Source organism: Protopterus annectens, chromosome 2.part1, assembly GCF_019279795.1.
Source record: "Protopterus annectens isolate FY-2018-M chromosome 2.part1, PAN1.0, whole genome shotgun sequence".
Taxonomy (NCBI): Eukaryota; Metazoa; Chordata; order Ceratodontiformes; family Protopteridae; genus Protopterus; species Protopterus annectens.
In genome coordinates, this window is record NC_056729.1 from 1869062248 (window position 1) to 1869083793 (window position 21546).

Sequence of the window (21546 nt, forward strand, 5' to 3'; positions counted from 1 at the left end):
GACCTGGAATTTATATCACCAATGGACATGTACAGTACACCATATGTCAGACAGAATTAAGGAACATTACTCTAACAACATTTTTTTAAACACCTTTATTGAATTATCACTTGTGACATTAGGCACATTTACATTTATATAAAAGTGATCAAATTGTATTAAGTTAAAATTACCAAACATTATATTCCGCCACAGTGGAACTCCGGTTCGCTAATGATTGGCAGTAGATTTTTATGAAACGCTGAGGTGCCAGCTCGATGCCCAACCTTCAATGAAGGCACGTCCATTTACACACACATGTCTTTTGAACACTACCCCACCGCGGGGAGGACATGCAGACTCCACACATAAGGCACTCCCATGCCCAGCCGAGAATCAAACAGAAGAACATCTCACTGTGAGGTAACAACACTACCGCTGTACCACCGCGAACAACTACTTGTAATGGTTATATAATTTATATACTTAATATTACAGTCAGAACAATGTTTTGGCATAGATTTTCTTCATTATAGAAGGATCAGCACAAGCAAACCAAAGAGTAGGTGAAACGTTCTAAAATGAAAACCAAATAAACATAAAAAGGAACAGTCTGCAAGAAGTACTTGATAGAATTTATTGATTTAACACTTTTGTTTCTATTACAAGGAGTTCATCAGAATAAAATATGTAAAACAAATATTTTAAAAAGGTAAGTGTGGCAGGAAGCGTTAATGCTTCATACCATCAAACCTTTTCTTTAAAACTGGAGCAAGAAAACCGTATTAATTCATGCCAGGAAAAGCATCAGAATTTAAAAAGATTTGCCCATAAGGTAGTTTGACAGTCCCGTCCCCTCCCCCACTGTATACCTTTTCAGATACAAAAAAAGAACAATTTTTGAAGTCCTTACATAACAGTGTTTAAATAAAATATTATTTTCATTTGCCATTTTAATGAAATGTAACTGTTCATAAATGACTTTATTTGATCTTCTCCTAGTTGTTCCAGTTTTAAAAGCAATTTGTCATAAAAAAGGCTACTGTCCCTTAAAGAGGGTACCCCAGGTTGGTAGGATTGCCTGCCCTGTTCAGTAGCAGGTTGAGGTAAAATGGTAAACAGAAACACTGTGAAAATCAGGAAATGAAAACCACAAGTGACCAACCTAACCCACAAGTGACCAACCTAACCCACAAGTGACCAACCTAACCCGCAAGTGACCAACCTAACCCGCAAGTGACCGACCTAACCCGCAAGTGACCAACCTAACCCACAAGTGACCAACCTAACCCGCAAGTGACCAACCTAACCCACAAGTGACCAACCTAACCCGCAAGTGACCAACCTAACCAGCAATGTGTCGCCTTGGTGGTCCTGAAGATCTTTTTGTTAGCATTCAATTGCTAGAGCCTTGGGTTATCCTTTTCTAGATTCAAGAAGTTGCCAAGATTTTTAAAAGTTGCCAAATTTCTAAAACTTCAGAGGTAACAAATTTTTCCTTTAGAGTTGCAGTTGAATAGGGACAGAAAGCCTTTGTAGTTTTAGTTCTTTACTGAAGCAGATGAGTAGCTCAGGTTACTCTAAAAAGCTAAGCAAATAGCAGTATCTTATATACAAGAGGAATGGGGAGTGTCTCAAAGTCAGTAATCTGCCCTGGGGTGGGGTGGGGGTGGGGGTGGGAGCATGTTATCTGATTGATTTGATTTGACCACCAACTTCTTGAATCTAGAAAAAGGATAACCCAAGACTTTAGTAACACAACACTAATGCAAAGATCTTCAGGACCAGAAGGGGAAACATTGCTGCTTTGGTAGGTGATTTGTGTTTTTCATTTCCTGACGTACACAGTGTTTCTATTTACTAGTTTTAAAACCAGGAATAAAAAAGGATGTCCAAATATGCCTTTTTTCCATATATAGTGGAACAATTCTATGGAAATGTATTTTTTCTACTAATCTTATGCAGCATTGTTTCATTTTTAAAGAATATTATCTATTTTTTCGGCCTTCTTTTAAACAAATCTCTACTGATTACCTTTCAGTTTCATAAATTAGTCATTCACTTTCAAAATCTTCCCAATTAGTTTTGAACATGGTGAATATGGAAAATGCAATAAGGAAGGAGTTATTTGAAATATATTTTCATAGTTTGCTACATAACCACTAGCATATGGGGCTTACCTTCCTCTTTTGTGATTTCCAACAACATCATCATCATCCTTAGAATCAATTGTTGCGTGTGAATATTTCTATAATATCTTCATTAATTGTATTTAAATATTTATCAAGATCATGTTTATTCGTTTTTAACCTATTTGTTCTAAATTACCGTAGTCTATCTGTACTCCTTTTTATAAAGGTGGTATGAATTATATTAGCATATAAATGAGACATTTGTGACAGACTTCAGTACAAAACACAATTTTACAGGTTATTTAAACAGATTTATATCTAAGAAATTAACCTTTTGGAAATGTGGCATAAAATGAAAAATGAAAACCACAGTAGTGGCATGCACCATTATCTTAATACTTTATTATTTTAACTAATATTTTTGTGACTCATTATTATATTAAAATGGTGATCTTGTTGATCAGCTTTTAACCTGTTTGTTCTAAATAAATATCATTGACCTGTGTTCTTTTTCATAAAGGCGATATGCATTATGTTAGTACATTTGGACTATACTATGTATTACAAATTCACCCCCAGTGAAACAGTAGGCTGGCAGCATAAACCACTGGTTGCCACAATCATCTGCAAGCAGTGGTTAGAGAAGGCTCTAAGGTCAACAGAGACCAGGCTGAAGATCTGGAAGCTGACTGGAGGGAAAGCATAGCAGATCAAGGAATTACTCAGGGCAGCACCTCAAAAATAGTAGGAAATAGGCGGAGTTAAAGAAGAATGGCAGCACCTCAAAACAGCATGTGTGAGGACTACAGAACAGATCTGTGGCTGAGCCACGTATGGAAATAAGGTGCACAAGGAAGGCTGCTGGTGGAATGCAGAAGTCTAGGAAGTCATCAAAAGAAAGGAGGAGTGCAGGAAAAAGTGGGAGATAGAAAAGACGGACCAGGTTAGGAAGAAATACTAGTTGGCTAACAAAGAGGCTAAGAAAGGAGTTGCAATAGCAAAGAACAGGGCATAGGGGGCACTCTACCAACTTCTGGAAAGTGAGTCAGTAGGTGGTACAAAGAAACTGTTCAGGTTGCATGGCAAAGACAGAAAGATACCTTGCATAAGGGACACCAGACCACAGGACATCAAAGGCAAATAGGAGTACTTCCAGCAGCTTCTGAATGAAAAAAAGAAACCCACAAAAGCTGTACTACCCCAAACGCAGCCTATGATGAGAGAAGAGGAGGAGCCCACAACAGAAGAAGCAAGAACAGCACTAAGGAAAATGAAGTCAGAGAAAGTAGCAGGCTCAGATGAGGTTGCAGCAGACATGATAATGATGCTGAGGGAGATAGGGGAGAAATGGCTCCTGAGTGTACATATAGTGAGAGAAAGGCATATCCCAGTTAACTGGAGAATAAGCATACCAGTGCCAGTGCACAAGAACAAAGGGGGCATTCACAACTGTGGGCAGTACAGAAGTATTAAACTCCTGTCACACTGCATGAAAGTTCTACAGAGGGTAACTGATAAAAGATGGAAGATGAACAGTTCAGATTTAGATCAGAATGCAGCACAACTGACCCAAAGTTTGAAGTGAGGCAGATAGTTGACAAGACAATAGAGATAAGGAAAGAGTCCAAATGGGCATTCTTAGGTATGGAGAAACCATATGACAAGGTCCCAAGAAAGCTGATTTTGCCAGTCCTATGGTGGTTCAAAGTCTCAGAAACCTTAGTAGAATTAGTGCAAGCCATATACAAGCAACCAATGACTCAAGTACGAACAGTGTTCAGTCTCACAGAGGGGTTCCTAGTGGGAGTGGGTATGCACCAGGGTTCATCTCTGAGCCCACTGCTGTTCATACTGGTGATGGATTACATAAGCAGGTTGTAGGGGACACATCAGCTAAGCTACTGCTTGCAGATTATGTGGCATTACAGGCAGACTCTGAACAAGGACTTCATCAAAGGAAAGGGGAATAGAATGCAAACCTGAAGGCACGTGGGATGAAACTGAATGCAGATAAGAGAGCGGTAATGACAGCAAATGGTGGAAATCAGGAAAACCTGAATATTGAGATAGAAGGGAAAACAGTGGAACGGGGTTACTGAGAAGGGAAGTCTGAATGAGGAGGTCAAAGCTAGATTCAGAGGGGCTGCAGCTGACTGGCACAATGTGTCAGGTGTGGTGTATGACAGAAGAATGCCAAAAAGCTGACAAGTAAGATGTACAAAACAGTGGTTCAGCCAGTACTACTGTATAGTACAGAAACCTGGGCAGTAAAGGCAGAACAGTTGAGGAAGCTAGAGGTGATGGAAATGAAGTGCCTGAGACCAGTGGTAGGATGCACACTGTGGGACAGATGAAGAAATGAGGACATAACAGCAGAAGCCATAGTACCTCCAATTACAGAAAAGGTCAAAGACAGCTGATTACAGTGGTTCAAGCATATGTGCAGAAAAGCAGAAGACAATCTGATGAAGAAGATTTGAGACAGACAGGAAGAAGGCAAGATGAAACGAGGGCATCCAACAAAGAGGTGGATGGACTGTGTGACAGAAGACCTGCGACAGTAAGGCAGAAATGCCGAAGAGGACAGAGTGGCATTGAACAGAGAGAGATGGTGACAGTTGACAAAACACTCTGGCACCATGTAGAAAACTGGGAAAAAGTGAGGTTGATGATGATGACTCAGTATCTAACAGACTGCTAAGAGGTGATCTCTGTCTGGCAAACATGGCATTCTCCAAACCAATACTGATGGACCTACTATCGATGACATTAAAAATATTCAGTCCAGGGATCTAAACCTCTTCTGCAATATCAACAGAATGGTTTGAAGTGAAAGGTATATTTATTTAATTAATATTTGTTTACCGGGAAAGTTGGACTGGTACAGAGCCCATTTTCAGCAGAGGCCCGGGGAGAAATGCTCCAGATGCATGTCTCTGATATATGTCACATAGAATGCTACTGGTCTGGAACAGACTCCTTATCCATGTCAAACAAAGCTCATCAATGTCCATATTCAAGTACAACTTGAATATACGGATGGCTAATAGAAAATTTACCTCAGGATTATCCAGTATACTAGATTTTATTTCTACTGAGTCATCCTTCAGTTATGGTGCATCAATAATCTTTAAAATATGCGTGTGTCCTTTTCTTGGCCTGTGTTCGTTGCACTGAATGACCATTTAGATCCATTCAACTTTGCTTAAAACTAAACTAGTTACACAACTTTAGAGGATGCTAATTGCATTCGTATTTACTGTTTTGTTTTTGTGTCCTAGACAGGTGCTGCTTGATTTTTCTTTAAAGCTTTGTTCTGACTTTGTTCAGTGACTAGGGGAAATTGTAAAACTATTTTCAACAAACAGTTTTCGTAGGTTCTTTTACTTCTTTTGCACTTAAATTCTTAATTTTATTAGTCCTTTCCATGCAATCAGTAAATATGACCTGGTCTAAAAAAATAAACTGGTTCTTTCCTGAAGCAAGTTCTGTCTGTAGTGTGTGGATGGAATTTACCATGAATAATCTTGCAATGGTAAACTGGGATAAGACATTGAACTAAAACATCTAAACATACAAAAACAAAACTGTATAGTGCATAACTGCTTTTGGACTTTGATTTTTCTCATATGTTTTTTTTGAATATTCAGCTTTATCATTCTCTATTCAAGCTTTAGACTAACTATATATATATATATATATATATATATATATATATATATATATATATATATATATATATATATGTGTGTGTGTGTGTGTGTGTGTGTGTGTGTGATTTGCTATACATATACTGTTTTGTTTTTGATGTGAAAAACATTATTTTGTAAGGAACTGATCCAGTGAACTGTATAGGAGTAAGGGGAAAGTGTTTTACTCTCTGCATTTAAACTCTTTCGTCTATAGACATCCTTTACACAGGTCGGGGGGGGGTGTTTAATAACCAGTATATAACATTTGAATGTGAGGTAGTGAGAATGTCAATATTTGAGCTGCCAATAACTATTGAAGGCTTTAGGACCTATTTGAAGTTGGGATTATATCTTCCCCTATTGTACTTGAACAGAAACTTGACATGATTTATGTAGGAATTTAAAGGTGATACTGTTTTGGGTTACACACCCATACCTCTAGGTGGATGATTGCTGTCGGTTATAAGTTGTTGGTCAATATTATATTATATATACTATATCTCAAACTTATTTCTACATCTGACTCTCACTATGTATACCTTATTGCTCACCAACCTTCTGATATTACATCTAACCCTATTACTTCGGCTCACTGCACCCCATGCACCATTACCCTGTTTCCATAAACAAGCCACCAACCCACTTCCAAATGATCGCTCTTACTCTAACAATGTCATCTCCATCTGTCCCTCTCTTTTAGCCTCTAACATCGAACTCCCTAAAATAAAAATACCTCCTTCTTACCCCATATCTTCAAAAAACAAGACAAAACTTATTAGATACTACCCACTCACATCAAAAACTAAAAGCTTCTCCACTACAATACTAACAACAGGTGACATACACCCAAATCCCAGTCCAAACTCTAACCTTACTTCTATCCCAAACACCCCTCTCACCCCAGCCCACCAAACTGCACCTCAAAAACAAATCTCCTTCTATTCTATTAATACCTGAAGCATCCTCAACAAAGTTAGTTTGTTTCATGCATGGATAGCAAATCATACCCCTGCTGTCATCGCAGTAACAGAAACCTGGCTTAAACCCCACAACCTAGATAATGATATTCTCCCCTCTGGCTATAACATTAGTCGCCTTGACTGTAACAACAAAAAGGGCGGGGGAATTGCCATAGTCTATTCCAACAATCTTACTATTTCTCACATTAACCATTCTATCCCATCTTTTTCCCCAGCAGAAACTTTGTCAGTTAATCTAAAACTAAACAATTATGCCACAATTACTATAGTAGCTACCTACATCCCTCCAGGGGACAATATTCCATTACTGGAAAACATTCTCTCCTATCTCTCCTTAAACATCCCAAATGAAACAATCCTCCTTGGTGACGTAAATAATAATTAGCTAACCCTAAATAACCCAGGTTCCCCATATAATATAAATTTATATGGATTTACCCAGCTCACTACTAAGTCAACACATTTTAACAACACCCACACCACAAATACCCTCATTGATTGGATACTTGTCTCAGCTCCTTCTAAATATCATAATCCAGAAACTCTTGCCAATACTCTGAGTGACCACTCACCCATAAAGGTGCTAAGATACTCAACCCACCTCTCTAAACCACACAGATATATTACTAGATATAATCTCTCCAACTTCAACCCTGAAACATTCAACACTCTCACATCTAGAGTATGCTGGGACTTCCTCACCCAGCTCCCCCTAGATGAAGCTGTCATTGCTTTCAACTCTACTTTTCTGGATATCGTAAACTCATTATCCCCACCTCATAAAGTTAGGACAAAAGCACCATATCTCCTTGGCTAACAAAAAACACAAGAACTCTCATGAAATCTTAGAGATAAGTCCTGAAAAAAATGGCTTCAAACTAAAGACCCAAATGACCTACAAAGTTATAAAGAACAAAGCAACCTGGCCAAAAGACTTATCAATAAAGACAAAAAAGAATTCTATTCCAACACCCCTTCTACTCTAAAATCTAACCCAAAAAAATTCTGGAATGCTATCAATCAAATACTTCATCCTGGAAACCTTATCTCACCAAACCCTACCTCAGAAAAGACACCAGAAGAAGCTGCTAACACCTTCAATTCTTACTTTGTCGAATCAATATCCAAACTCTTTAACTCCAGTAGCTCCACTACAACTAACCCCATAAACCAAGCTTCCTCCTCATCTACCCCTCCCAAAATCTTCTCCCTGAAGCCCATCTCTACAACTTACATTTGAACTCTACTCTCCAAACTAAAACCATGCTCAGTATCTGCTGAAAACATCCCATCATACTTTCTACAGACAGCTGCCCACTCACTTGCCCTTCCCATCTCTATCATCATAAACCGCTCAATCTCTGAATCCAAAGTACCATCCATCTGGAAACATTTCTACACCCTGCCTATCCACAAAGGTGGTAACTCCACTGAAATCTCTAACTTTAGACCTATTGCCACACTCTCCCCTCTGTCAAAAGTTCTTGAAAAGTGCATATATATACTCAAGTCATGGATCATCTCTCTCAGGAAAACCTACTTACACCAACACAATATGGTTTCCGACCAAAGCATAGCACATATACTGCACTTCTATCTTTTCTCAATACTATCTCCCTGGCCAGAGATGACCATAAACGTATCTCCTGTCTGTTCCTCGATCTTTCAAAGGCCTTTGATACTGTGTCTCACCCTCTACTATTAAACAAACTGTCTAACCTTAACGTCTCTCCTGATACAGTGGCTTGGTTTGAAAGCTACCTAAAAGATAGATTTCAATCAGTAAAATGGGACACTGCTTTATCTACTCCCCTTCCAATAAAAATGGGAGTCCCACAAGGATCCATTCTAGGGCCACTGCTTATCAACATCTTCACAAACCTGCTCTGTACCTCCTGCCCACTTTCCTCTATTATCCAATACGCCGATGACACTACAGTCATTACAATAGCTAACTCTCCCTCTGAACTCTTATCAGCTACCCAAACATCCTTTAACTCAGTTGAAACATGGCTCTCAAACAACAAACTCATCCTCAACCCCAAGAAAACAAAGCTCCTACTTTATCTTCCCAAAACATCCAACCATATAAAATCCTCTTTTACTATCCAGTCACTCAATAACACTCCTATTGTAGTTGAATCTAGCTCAAAACTCCTTGGAATCACAATTGATGATCAACTAAAATTCGACCTCCACATAAACAACTGTATAAGGAATACTTACCTTAAATTAGGCCTACTTTATAGAAATAAAAGATTTCTCACCCAAGAAGCTAGAATAGGCCTCACTCATGCCTACCTTCTTCCCTGCCTAACATATAGTTCACAAATCCGTACTAACCTAAACTCCTCTCTTCTCACTAGACTTGAGGCCACATACCATAAAGTAGCGAGATTTGCAACTCAACTATTCTATAGCTCTCACCACTGTCTCTCTCTAAGATATTTAAACTGGCTAGAGTTACCTCCCCCGCTCCTTCTCTCCCAGCTCCAAACCGTACACACAATTCTGTACCAACCATCTCTCTGTCCAGCCTCACACACCATTATCTCTCATTGTACTCCTACAAGAAGCCCCCAGAGCTCCTCCCAAGACCTGTTAAAAATCTATAAACCAAAATCTAAAGCAGGGTGCAGCCTGTACAGCTACCACCCCTCTATCAAGTGGATCAAACTTCCCTTCGAAATGTGAACACTCACACATCCCAAACAATTTAAACTAACTCTAAAAGAATACTTCAACAGGAAATGGATCTGCCAATGCTCAAACCCACCTTGAAAACTCTCTACTTCTCTTCACTAATCAATAGCTTTTCCCCCTCTCTGAAACTTTTATTCCATCCTGATTGTTCTAATTGTAAATTTAACATTCTACTCCTATGTTGCTCTTCTAACTACTACTTTCAAAACAAGTGCTCTGACTACTATCTACCTGTTTTTTTCTTTACATTATTCTATATATAATACTTGTATTTATGACAAAATGTAATCTGTATATTCTCAAAAATTCTCTTGTAGCCTGCTAACTGATTGCCTTATTTCACCTGTATAATACCTGTTAATAATAACAAAATGTTATATCTATTTACTGGAGCTTTTCTCCCCGGGTCTCTGCTGAAAACGGGCTTCGGCTCAGTCAGACATTCCCGGTCAACAAATGTAGAATAAATAAAAAAGACACTGTCAAACTATTACTTACATACAATTGCCAAACTATAAAATAAGTGTTGTTGCACGAGGGAGCAAATCCCTCCTGAATGTCTTGATGTGACGATTCCCATTATCCCAAAACACTCCGACTCGGAAAAAAGGAAATTGTAAGAAAATAACAGGGATAAAAGTTTTATCTGTTTGTCCAAGTCCTACAACCGAACCACAGCTTCTTAGTATCTATATCACCTAAGACGTTCTGACGTGCTGAAACTTTGACAACACAGCACACATATTTATGTCCTCTGACACGCGAAAAAACCTTACACGATTAACTGCAGTGTTTCCAAGTGATACCTCTTAAACATATTAGGACAACTGCATGTACTTCTTAATTTTACTGTTTCACACTGAGAAACAATGTGACCGTGCCATTTTTGTTAATGTTGAACCAGTCTCCATTCATTCCATCTGTTATCTATGTTTTATGAATAAACTCTAAATCCTTGATTAAGAATTTGGGATTACAATTTTCTGCTCTGCTTCACCTGTAAATAATGATAGATTTTCCTGTATTTGCATATAATTTATATTTTTAAATATGCAGTTTGTTCTTGAAATTCATTTTGCGGTCCTTGTTGTGTATATCTTGAGACTCAAGCAAGTGTTCAGTCACAACAGATACTCTGGTCTATGTAATGCGTATGACCTGAAATCGAGACTTGTTGAACTTATATATATTCTTATTATCATTTTATGAAATTACCTTTCTAAGTGCACTGAAGTTCAAAAAATTTATAATAACCTGCTTCAACTATATATATATATAAACTACTCAAAATAATTGACATCACAGTTATTATATATAGTTATGTCTGAGAGGCATAGCTCCTTATACTTTGGGTTAGGAGCCTTGTCCCCAGCTAAACTTGAAAGTCATTAGCTTTTACTGTAATGATTTTTAGACATATGTAATTTGGGAAAATCCCCAATTCAAAACAAACTGAGCTGTTGTACAGTAGATTTGTTACTGAACAAAGACAGTGTAACCATGCAATGTATACACAGACTGCAACTTTTTATTTAGTCATCTGTGAACTGGGTAGTTGTACTGATAATTCCAGACAAATGTAATCATGACCTTAACCAGATAGTTTAGAACAAATTCACTATGCATTGATAATTTACAGAAGCCAATCGCTGATCATGTCTTTGAGAATTTGGAAGAAATCGTACCATGATAAAAATTCCAGGTATATATGAGGAGGGCATGGATAGTCCACACAGACTGTAATAAGAAGGCATACAAAACAACAAGGAGCTCTGAGGCATCACAAAGTTTACAGTATATTTTCTAAATTTCAGTAATACAGACATACCTGTTTCTCAAAACAAACTATTTTAAAATTCTGAGTATTTGCAATGAACTATTCGAACGTACAAAATGATACTACTTATGAACTATCTTGCTAAAAGCAGATGTTATTACTTTCTAACTAATTCATTTTCTGATGATCTATTTAATCTGGTTAAGTCACAAAGGAGTTGGAGCAAACTGACAGCCACGGATCATAAAGCACTGAAACAGCAGTCCTTCACAAAATGCACACATCCACTTATGCATATAAAGACAACTTGGAGGAAGAACAATTTACCTGTGGTACATCTGGTTCAGTAGTTTTACGTTTTTTTCTACTCATTGTATAAACTAATGTGAACCATTGTTTTTATTGGATTTGTTTACTGAAAGAAACTCCTCTACTAGATTTTTTGGTTGGATACTTCTTGCTGGTTAGTGGTTTTGATTTTTCCATTACTGGCTTCTCATCTTGCTTTGTTTTTTGTCCTTTGTGATTACAGTGGTATAGATCTGGTTTACTTAAGAGTAACTGAATCACACTCCAATAAATAACTGCTTTCCAAAAAAAAATCGAAACTGGTGATTCAAAAACAATAATAAATGCAAAAAAATGTTTTTTTTTTTTTTGCAGGATGTGGCAATTTCCCTTCACCCTAATGTGGTGGCTCTAATATATACACCATCTCACACAATACAAGATATTGTGATAAAAGTAATTGTGGCATTAACTTTTCAGTTCATAGCCACTGATCCACCAATACTTTAACCATCAGCAACTATGACTGCACATCTTCAGTATGTGTGATAAAATCACAGCACCCACTGAAAACCCATGTGAGCACAGAGAGGATGTATAGACCCTTTATTGGGTAACCCTGCTGAGAACTAGATTTTAGAATCAAGTGCTGTAAGACATCAACACTAGGCACGGCTTTACTGAGATTCTCTTCCAAAGTATTTCACTTCAGATTTCATATGTTTGGTATCTGTACTGTAATAGTTGCACTAAAAGTAAATGTTTATGGTCCATGTACAAGGAATAAGTGTGACATTGTATTCAGATAGTTAAGATTTAAACTCATTTACATTGGTTCTGTGGGTTAATGTGTGTCTTTGCATTTCCCCTTCATATTTATTATTGTTTGTGATTTGTGTCTTTTCAAATCTCAACTGTTGGTTTGCATATTTGTGATTCTGCAGCATAAACACTAAATCTGTGTAGTTCATTACACTATAGTGTTACAATATGAGCCCATGCTGGTATACTGTATCATTTTCTGGGGCAGTATAGCTTTAAGGATTGCTTAATTGAAACAGAATGGCCAACTTGTGTTTTGCATGTTATCCATTTTCTTTATGAAAACTGAAAATTTGTTGTGATGTGGCAGACATACCATTTAGACGTTGTGTGGAATTTTCAGTGGCTAGTCAATGCATCTGCTTTGTGGCTCTCCTAATATTCTATTAGCAGTGCAAGAGGGGCTGTTAATGAATTAGTTTCTTGAAACTCACATGGGCTCGTAATGCATCACATAAAAAAAAAAAAAAAAACTCTTATTTCTTTCAGGAGACTACATTAACCCATTAGTTGGTATATATTTCATTTAGCCAAAATAAAGGAATGCAGAACCACATTTCCAAACCCAGAAACTTAGAATTCACAATTCCCCTGCTCCAGTCTAACTGTATGAAAAGCTCAAATGTATACGTTCATGCCAGACCTGCTCCTTTAAAGGCAAGCTGAAGCACAGAAGCATTTGTGTATTGAATTTTTTATGTCCTCTGATATTTCAGTTGGAATTAACTGTTATACTCACAGTGATACAGTCTGCACAGAATTTAGATGATGTGTTATTCAATTTGTTTAAATGCAGGTATGCAGACCAGACTACAAGATGGGAACAAAGTCTACAATAAATCCGCACAATATGATATATGTCCTTCCTCTCCTAACTGCAGTTCTGCATCTACAATGGCTGCTTGCAGCAAATCCGATTGTAAAAGTGTCAACTTCTGTCAGAGTTCATCAAACATTTCTATCACATTCCAGCTTAATGTCACATGTTCCGACAAAGAAAATGTCATATGCGAATGTTACCTTAATGTTTCTAAAACAGGAAACAGAAATACAGTAGTGGAAGTTAGTGTGCAGTGCTCTGGTAAGTCTTTCCTTTTTCAAGTGTTTATCAACAAACTTTCTTTGCTTTTGATGTGTCGTATACAACTGATATTTTTCAGATTCAACAATGGTTACAGTAAAAAAGCAGTGGTGAGACATTCAAAGACAACTGCAATTAGATTTACTGACATTATTAAAAACTATCATGAATGCAAAAATGGATACCCACATTATGAGCAAATCCACTTAGAGCACCATAGTACAGAAGCTGTCAAAGAACTTACTTGCTGACACTTGTAATTAATAGCATCAAAACACACCCAGCAGACAGTATACAAGGTAACATCATACAATGGATATCATAGTATAGTATAAAGAACAAAAAAAGGAAGTATTGATGTGCTTAAAGAAGCACCCCTGTAACCACTGTGTTTCTGGTTTCTGTATTTATTTTATTTTTATTTTTATTATGCAGGTGGGCTTAATTATATTTCTTCATATGCAGACCACTTTGATAAAATGATCACTGTATTTATCTTTATGTATTTTTTAATTTCCAGAATTAATTACTGAATTTATTTACATATGTTTTGTTCATGTATGTATGTATTCATTTATTATTTTTTTATTTAATATGTTGTAGTCCAAGTGCCATGTATGTTTTGTTCATGTATGTGTGCATTTATTATTTTTTTTTATTTAATATGTTGTAGTCCAAGTGCCATGTGATTTCCTTGTGGATGATCTGGGTTGTCATTTGATTCCTTTCACTATATTTATTTGTTTAGTTACTTACTTATTTATATTGCATTTATGTATATATTTGCACACTTAATAATTTTATATGTATTTCTTGACTTATGCAATTCTATCTCATCTTGATGGTTGACTTGTTGATAAGTTGAAGTGTGATTGAGTATTTTTTTATTTTTTTTTAGATAGCTTCTGAAGAATGATGTTTTTATTCTTTGAGGATTTAGCCATCTCATAAATATCCTGCACCCATAATATACACATGAATTTATCATGCACATACTAGAAGCAACGCTCTGGAGAGAAAAGCTAAACATTAACAACTATACAGAATGCACATAACACACAAGGCTGAGCTGAGTTCACAATATTTTACAAGATGTATTACAGTACTTTAAAACCACTGCAGTTGCTTTTAGAGTGAAAGTGTGAATGAAGTGACTGAAAGAACCATTTAGAATATCCAGTTGCAGTGCAACATGTACATTATTTCAAAATGAGGCATTATGCCTGACAGTGCTTTCTTACTTACCACTAGTGTGATTGCTGGACTCATAAAAAGTAAAATCTTCAGATGTATGCGCATGAAACATTTCCAGACCTTAAACTCTCACAACAGCATCAGAATCTAGTGGTCAAAAGCAATTAAATAGCAATCTGCCATTGACATATTATGAGATCATTAAATGAATTTAAGAAAATGCCTTTAAACAAAGTAATAATTGCTTTCTTGAGACTTTCATGAGACTAAAACTGTAGAGTTAACAACAGTAGCATCTGATCACAATCTCAGGTAAAATGAAATGGATAAGCACCATGTATTTCAACTAAAGCAAAATCAAACCCTTGTACTCGAAGTGAGGAGTCAAAATCTAAGGGAAATATAAAATTTCTATATTCCAGTTTTACTGAGAATAAGAAAGAGAGGAATATGGGCATTTTTACAAAAGGGGTTGCAAGAGATGTGCCAAAAAATGACTTTGCAGCCCTACAGGTAGAACAAGCAAATGTGTAATTTGTTCTAAAACAAGTCATGGGCACTTGGAGGCCTCCGTCCATAATAATATGCTATCTTTCATGCAGACAAATTGAGAATGGACTTGTGCATTCTTAATTTACATAAGACATGAAATCACATTTGATACAGATTACTCATATTTAGCTGTTACAAATAAAGGAAAATCAGCAGAAATTGGCAGTTTTTTTATTGAAACTCTGTTGCCCCAACTGAAGCCTTCAATGGGAAAATAAAATAAAAAATTAAATACTCTATAATTAAACTGAAAATTAAACAAATAAAAAGTAAACAATGAGCCAATCAAATACTTCTAGGTTAATTCACTATTCAAAGCAAAAGGTTTTAAAGAGCCGAAGTTCAGAAAGGAAATGTTTCTTTATGTAAAATAATTTTTTGTACATCACCTTCAACACTAAAATTCATCTTAACCTGTAATAATACAGAAATCAACAATAAATCGGAACAACTAAAATGAGAGTCAAAAATATGTTCAGCAACTGGACTACCTCTTTTAGCCAAGCTAATGCCTCTAAGATCTGCACGAATTCTGTCCTTCAGCTTTCATTTTGTTTTGCCAAAGTAAAAAGGTCACAAGGCCATTTAAGAGCATACGCTACATTAGTTTAATCACATGAATACTCATCAACATTCAGTAATAATAGCATTGATAAGAATTTGGTAAGAATCATCCCAAAACAACTGCATCTACCACAAGGAAAGGTGATAAACAAAGGACCGTCATATATCTGATCAAAAGAAGAATGCACATAATAACTGACCATTAATCTATCACCTACATTTCTCTCCTTCCTGTAAGAAATCCTATGTTTACCTGAAACAGACTGTCTAAACAAAAGATCTTTGAAAGAATAGATTAAGATTTAAAAATAACACCAGCAATTTTCCTGAAAAGGGCACTGTATTTAGATACAAACCTCCTGGCTGATAAATTCAGCTCCAGCTTTACCAATCTCTCCCCCTCAACCTTCCCTCAGGAAATACCATCAGATATAACTCCCCCTATTATCACTAGGGAACATGTCCTTAATGCTCTCTCTAAGACCAAGACGCTGCATCAATGGGCCCAGACAATATCCCAGGATGCCTTCTAAATAGCATGACACATGACAAGGCATTCTTCGGTTATGTTCACAACCTCAAAGGCAATACATAATTGTGTGCAGTGCTCATTGTAAATGGAGCCACCTATTCTGAGCCAGAAGATATAGCAAACCTACTGGCTGATAAATTCCGCTCCAACTTTACCCCTCTCTCCCCCTCAACCTTCCCCTGGGAAATACCATCAAATATAACTCCCCTGCTATCATTAGGGAACAGGTCCTTAATGCTCTCTCTAAGACTAAGACACTGCATCCATGGCCCCAGACAATATTCCAGGATACCTTCTAAATAGCAGGAAACACGACCTATCAGGACCTCTGGAATTACTATTTAACTGTAGCCTCCAAACAGGCTTTGTGCCTCATGAATTGAGAAGGGCAACAGTCATCCAACTGCACAAAGGTGGGCCATCTACAGACCCTGGAAACTACAGACCCATAAGTCTCACTAGTCTTATATGTAAAGCCATAGAAAGAATTATCATGGAGATGATCAATAGAGATATAGTAAACCTCCAGACACTGGACCCAACCCAGTTTGATTTTGTCAAGGGCAGATCATGCCTACTCAACCCGGTGGACTTCTCTGAGAAGGTCACCAAAGCAACGGATGAGAGAAAAATCATTCACAATGTCTACCTTGATCTGGCCAAGGCATTTGACACAATACCCCACTCGGGCATTGTTGACAAACTCAAGAGGTTAGGTACAAACCCGTATGTCACCCGGTGGCTAGCCAACTGGTTTACAGACATGACCCAGGAAGTTAGAATTGGGGAGTCCACCTCAACAAAGACACTAGTCACAAGTGGAGTCTCTTAGGGATCAGTCTTTGTACCGCTCCATTTTGGCATTTGCTTCTCAGAAGTCAAGGCTAGTGTCAGTGGTTTCTGGCTGACTAAATTTGCAGATGATTGAAACTTAAGAGCTGTCATTGAATTTCACACTGACACAAATGTTCTCCAGGAGGGGCTGACACAGACAAACAACTGGTGCCAGAGCCATGGACTAAAACTAAATGTCAAGAAATGCATAATATCCTTTGGGAAGTCATCCATCCCCGGTAACTATTATATTGACAACACACCCCTTAGAGTTGACCCAGTAGTCAGGGACTTAGGGACACACATAGATAGTAATCTAGCCTTTGACCATCACATGTCTACAATGGTGAGGAAATCATTCTATGTTGAGCAAATTATAAATAAAGGCATGGCATCTAAGTTCAAGGAAGTCATTTTTCCACTGTATTCGGCATTCATCAGACCTATCATTGAGTACAATTCCCTCTTTAGTATATACCTAACCAGGCATATACAACAATTGGAATGTATATAGAGGTACCTCACTAAAAGAATACAGGATGTAAGTAAAATATCCTATGCAGACTGCCTCAAGGCCCTATCCTTGTATTCTGTCTCCTACAGGCTTTTGAGGGGAGATCTATGCCTGGCATACAGGGTGTTGTCAGACCTCACTCTGACGGACCTCCTGCATATGGACAAAAGAAACAGCACCGGAATCACCCATTCTAAAGACTTAAACCTTGCTTGTGATATAAATAGGACCTGCTGGAGAGATAGGTATGTATCCCAGAGAGTACCCCATCTATGGAACAGGCTCCCATCCATGTGAAGCAGAGTTCCTCCCTAACCCAATTCAAGTGCAACTTGGATAATTGGATGGGAATCTGGAAATTCATCCCTGGCTTGGTGACTATGTGTCTAATGGACACAGGTAACCTATAAATGGTTCATCTCCCAGGCTCATGCTTACACTTATCAAGGGTATCCAAACTTGTCAGTGATTTGGGATGCATGGCTAGGTTTAAAAAGGCCCTTGTGGTTGTTAGTCTAGAAAACACCTATGGACCTATGAAATAAACAAAAAGCATCATCACTAGTAGGAATAAAAATATTGGAATGACCAACACCCTTCTTATCAGAACATAACAGACCAAAATATACCTTTCTGTAAGAATCCATCACAAGAATGGCCTCTGTTAGCAAACATTAATAAGATGGTTAGTCTCATTCAAAAAAATCAGACTTCTCAGTATAGGAATGTCTCATCCTTAACATCTCTTTATAAGGCAATGCTGAGACTGTACAGGGAGGATGACTGCTAGAACCATGAAAATAAATCTATAGTACCATTGTGTTTCCTGAGTAACCTAGAACTTACTTTCCTTTGGTTTCTGACATACAAAGTCACATCAAGATAATCACAACATTCCTGGGACAAATGCACAATGAACTTAAATCCATAGACATTATCATTGAGACTGGCAATAAATTAATAAATTAATGTAGACAATCAAAACCTCCAAAAAATCATCTACATGCATAAAATACTTATGTACAAACTGTTGAACTATAAGTATAGTCATATTCAAAAGCTCCCATCACCAACTTAGCATAGTTGGGAGTGAAAGAGGCATCCATAGCAGTGCACAAATTTTGTCAAAACTTTCTTCATTAAAATAAAATTCAACTAAAGCAGTCAAAAAAGGTAAAAACTGTCGTGATAAAATGTATATATGGGCTTTGTACCATCAGCATGTTTGATAGTAGTATAAAAGTAGTGTTATTGCTTAAATTTCTGTATCTTTTGTTTGTGAAATGTTTTGTATTTTACCCAGAATGAGCCTGAAGTTAGTCAGCATCAATCCATGCAGCGCCCAGGTAAATAAATCTAAATAAATACATATATCAACATTAACAAAATATATACTGTAGGACTAAACGGCATCATCTAACTTGTCAAGCAAATTTAAAGATTTTTTTTTTTTATAAGAAGGCAAAAAAAGAACCTGTTGCAAAAATAAAAGAAAATGCATCACATCTCATTGACCTCAAAGAAAGATAGTATTGAGGCTTTGTTAAGGTTGTCATACACTGTCTTGGTGGCTGCAGAAAATGGGACAGATCTTCTTACAGTCCTTTATTCAATTAAGCAAATTAATGCAGAAGTTCTCTTGGGACTGAAATTGTTGAAGGACTGAGGCCAGGTAAGTTGAGACCCACAAATAAGACCTACTCCTCAGAATCCCTTGACAACATGTTCACTTTAAAAAAGGTAAACTGAAGAGACAAAGTCTAGAAAAATGTCAGATGCCAAGAAAAAAGACCAGAGTTTAGAAGTAGGACAAGTGAAATGCTGACATCTACTAGTAAATTAATAGTAACGGCTACTACCAGCATGCACCCACTCCATTAAGCAGAACTTCAACCACAGAAAGACTGATCTGCTGAAGACAAACATTATCACTGGTGCCTTTAGTGCTGGGCTCATTTCATTGTCTTAAGACTGTCAACTGTGTTTTTCAAATGCCTAAAATAATATAATGGTTGTTACTCTTAAATCTTAAATTATGTTTTTATCAGTTAAAGGAGGAGAAGGAGAGATTTGTGAACACCGATTCCCTTTTGAAAGTCATTATGATCCCTTATGATTGTTCTTCTTTTTGTAGCTATTGGTCTGCCTTCAGAAACTAAATGTTATTGAGAACATTTGGAAAGAGACCATGGGTGTGTCTCTTGTGAGTCACACAGAATTTTTTTTAAATTTTTTCCTGCCCACCCACCACGTTCTGTGTTGTGTTCTTAAGTACAATTGTCTTTCTAATTGCCTGTCCCTTATGTTAATTTGACCACATCTTTCCTTCACTTACCCCTTTCACTGGCTGTTGTGAGTAAGCACAAAATTATCATTTTACAAAATCACTCCCCTTCAGCTATTTAAATTTATTGGCCGTCCCACTGTATTCCATAGAACCAGAATACAAAAGGGCCGACCTCTTTCAGTCTGTCTTGCTCTTTTAAAATTAGTGGCTCTCCATTTAGACAACTAAAGCTTAAGTTACCCCTTTTTCATATTTAACTGCTTAGTGCACATTACATTGCTTAGGGTATTCACCCATTTTTTCATCTTACTTTTAAGCATCGTTTGCAAGACCACCAGTTAATGGAGAGCACACATTCTGCCTCTCAATAGTCATCTTGGGATTAGTGCTTCTGTTTTCTACTGCTGAGAGAAGGAGCACAGGGACATTATTTCTGGAGATTGCTAATCACCAGAAGGCCTAATAACTGCTTCATAGGTGACGGCTTGGAATATGTGCTTATATTCTGCTCCTAGTGAGAGAAAAAGCAAAGTGCATTGATTCCTGACTGTTTCTGGTTGGACAGTGAGTGTTTCTGCTTAAAGTTCCTGATTAGTCTGGTTGCTATTCAAGGCACCTACCAGAAAAAAAAGGCTACAACAAGCCTGCAGACCCTTGCATCACTTGGGAAAAGACTGTGGACTGCTTCTCCTCTTCTGATTGGTGCTAATGTTTTGCTTCTGGTGAGAGAAGAAGCAAAGGAAAAGAAATTCCCTCATATTTAGTGATAACAAGTTAATCCTCAAACAAATTGATATGGTATGTGAGAGCTGTATTTACACAATGTCACTGGAGGCAAAGCACTCACATAAAAGTACACCTAATGTCAATAAGGTTGTCAGTAGTACTTACACTGCACCCATCACACAAAATTCAAAGTAGACATATAGACCCACATATGCTGAGGCCCTTAAATGTAACCTTGCTAAACCCCAAAGACCTCCTAGGTGAAGTACGCATTACAAATACCTTCAGCAGCCCCAAATGCACTCTTTCAAAACAACACCCACATCAGCACATGTAGGCACATCTCATGGAGGCTCTACTTCTAAACCCATAAGGCAAGCAATCACACAATCCAACAATCTGGTCATTTGAGACTCCATCATGAGACACAATGATGTCCCTCCCAACAGGCTAAGTAAGGAGAAAGTCATGGTCATTTGCTTATCAGGATCTAGGTTCCACCACATTGCACATGCACCCAGGTCATTGGACCACAAGTACCAGTTTAACTCAGTCATATTCCATGTGTGAGTAAATGATCTGAGCTGTACCTCCCTAGACTATATGAAGAGAGACAACATGGAGCTCTTGGAATATGTGTCTCAAGCTGGTATGAGCCTAGCAATGAGCAGCATTTTACCTTCTCCAAGAATGATACCACAATATGAACAAAAGATGGCTGACTTTAATAATTGGCTTAAATTCGGGTGTCATTCTAAGACGGTGCAATATTTGTCAGCATGGAAGGAGATTGTCAACAGACCACACTGCTATGCCAGGGATAGTCTGCACCTCTCCCCTCTAGGCTTTCAATTATTAGCTAAAACATTGTCTTCCCCCATAGTGCCTT

The 21546-nt window shown here is 37.5% G+C and overlaps 1 protein-coding gene across 1 annotated transcript in view; it reads left to right on the forward strand.

The window, feature by feature from the left end:
* The window catches only part of LOC122794667 (plasma kallikrein-like), a 526744-nt gene that overhangs the window by 329345 nt on the left and 175853 nt on the right, over positions 1–21546 (forward strand). The window contains exon 6 of the mRNA XM_044063289.1: positions 13170–13454. Coding sequence (XP_043919224.1) covers positions 13170–13454 — 285 coding nt within the window. The remainder of the gene's footprint in view (positions 1–13169; positions 13455–21546) is intronic.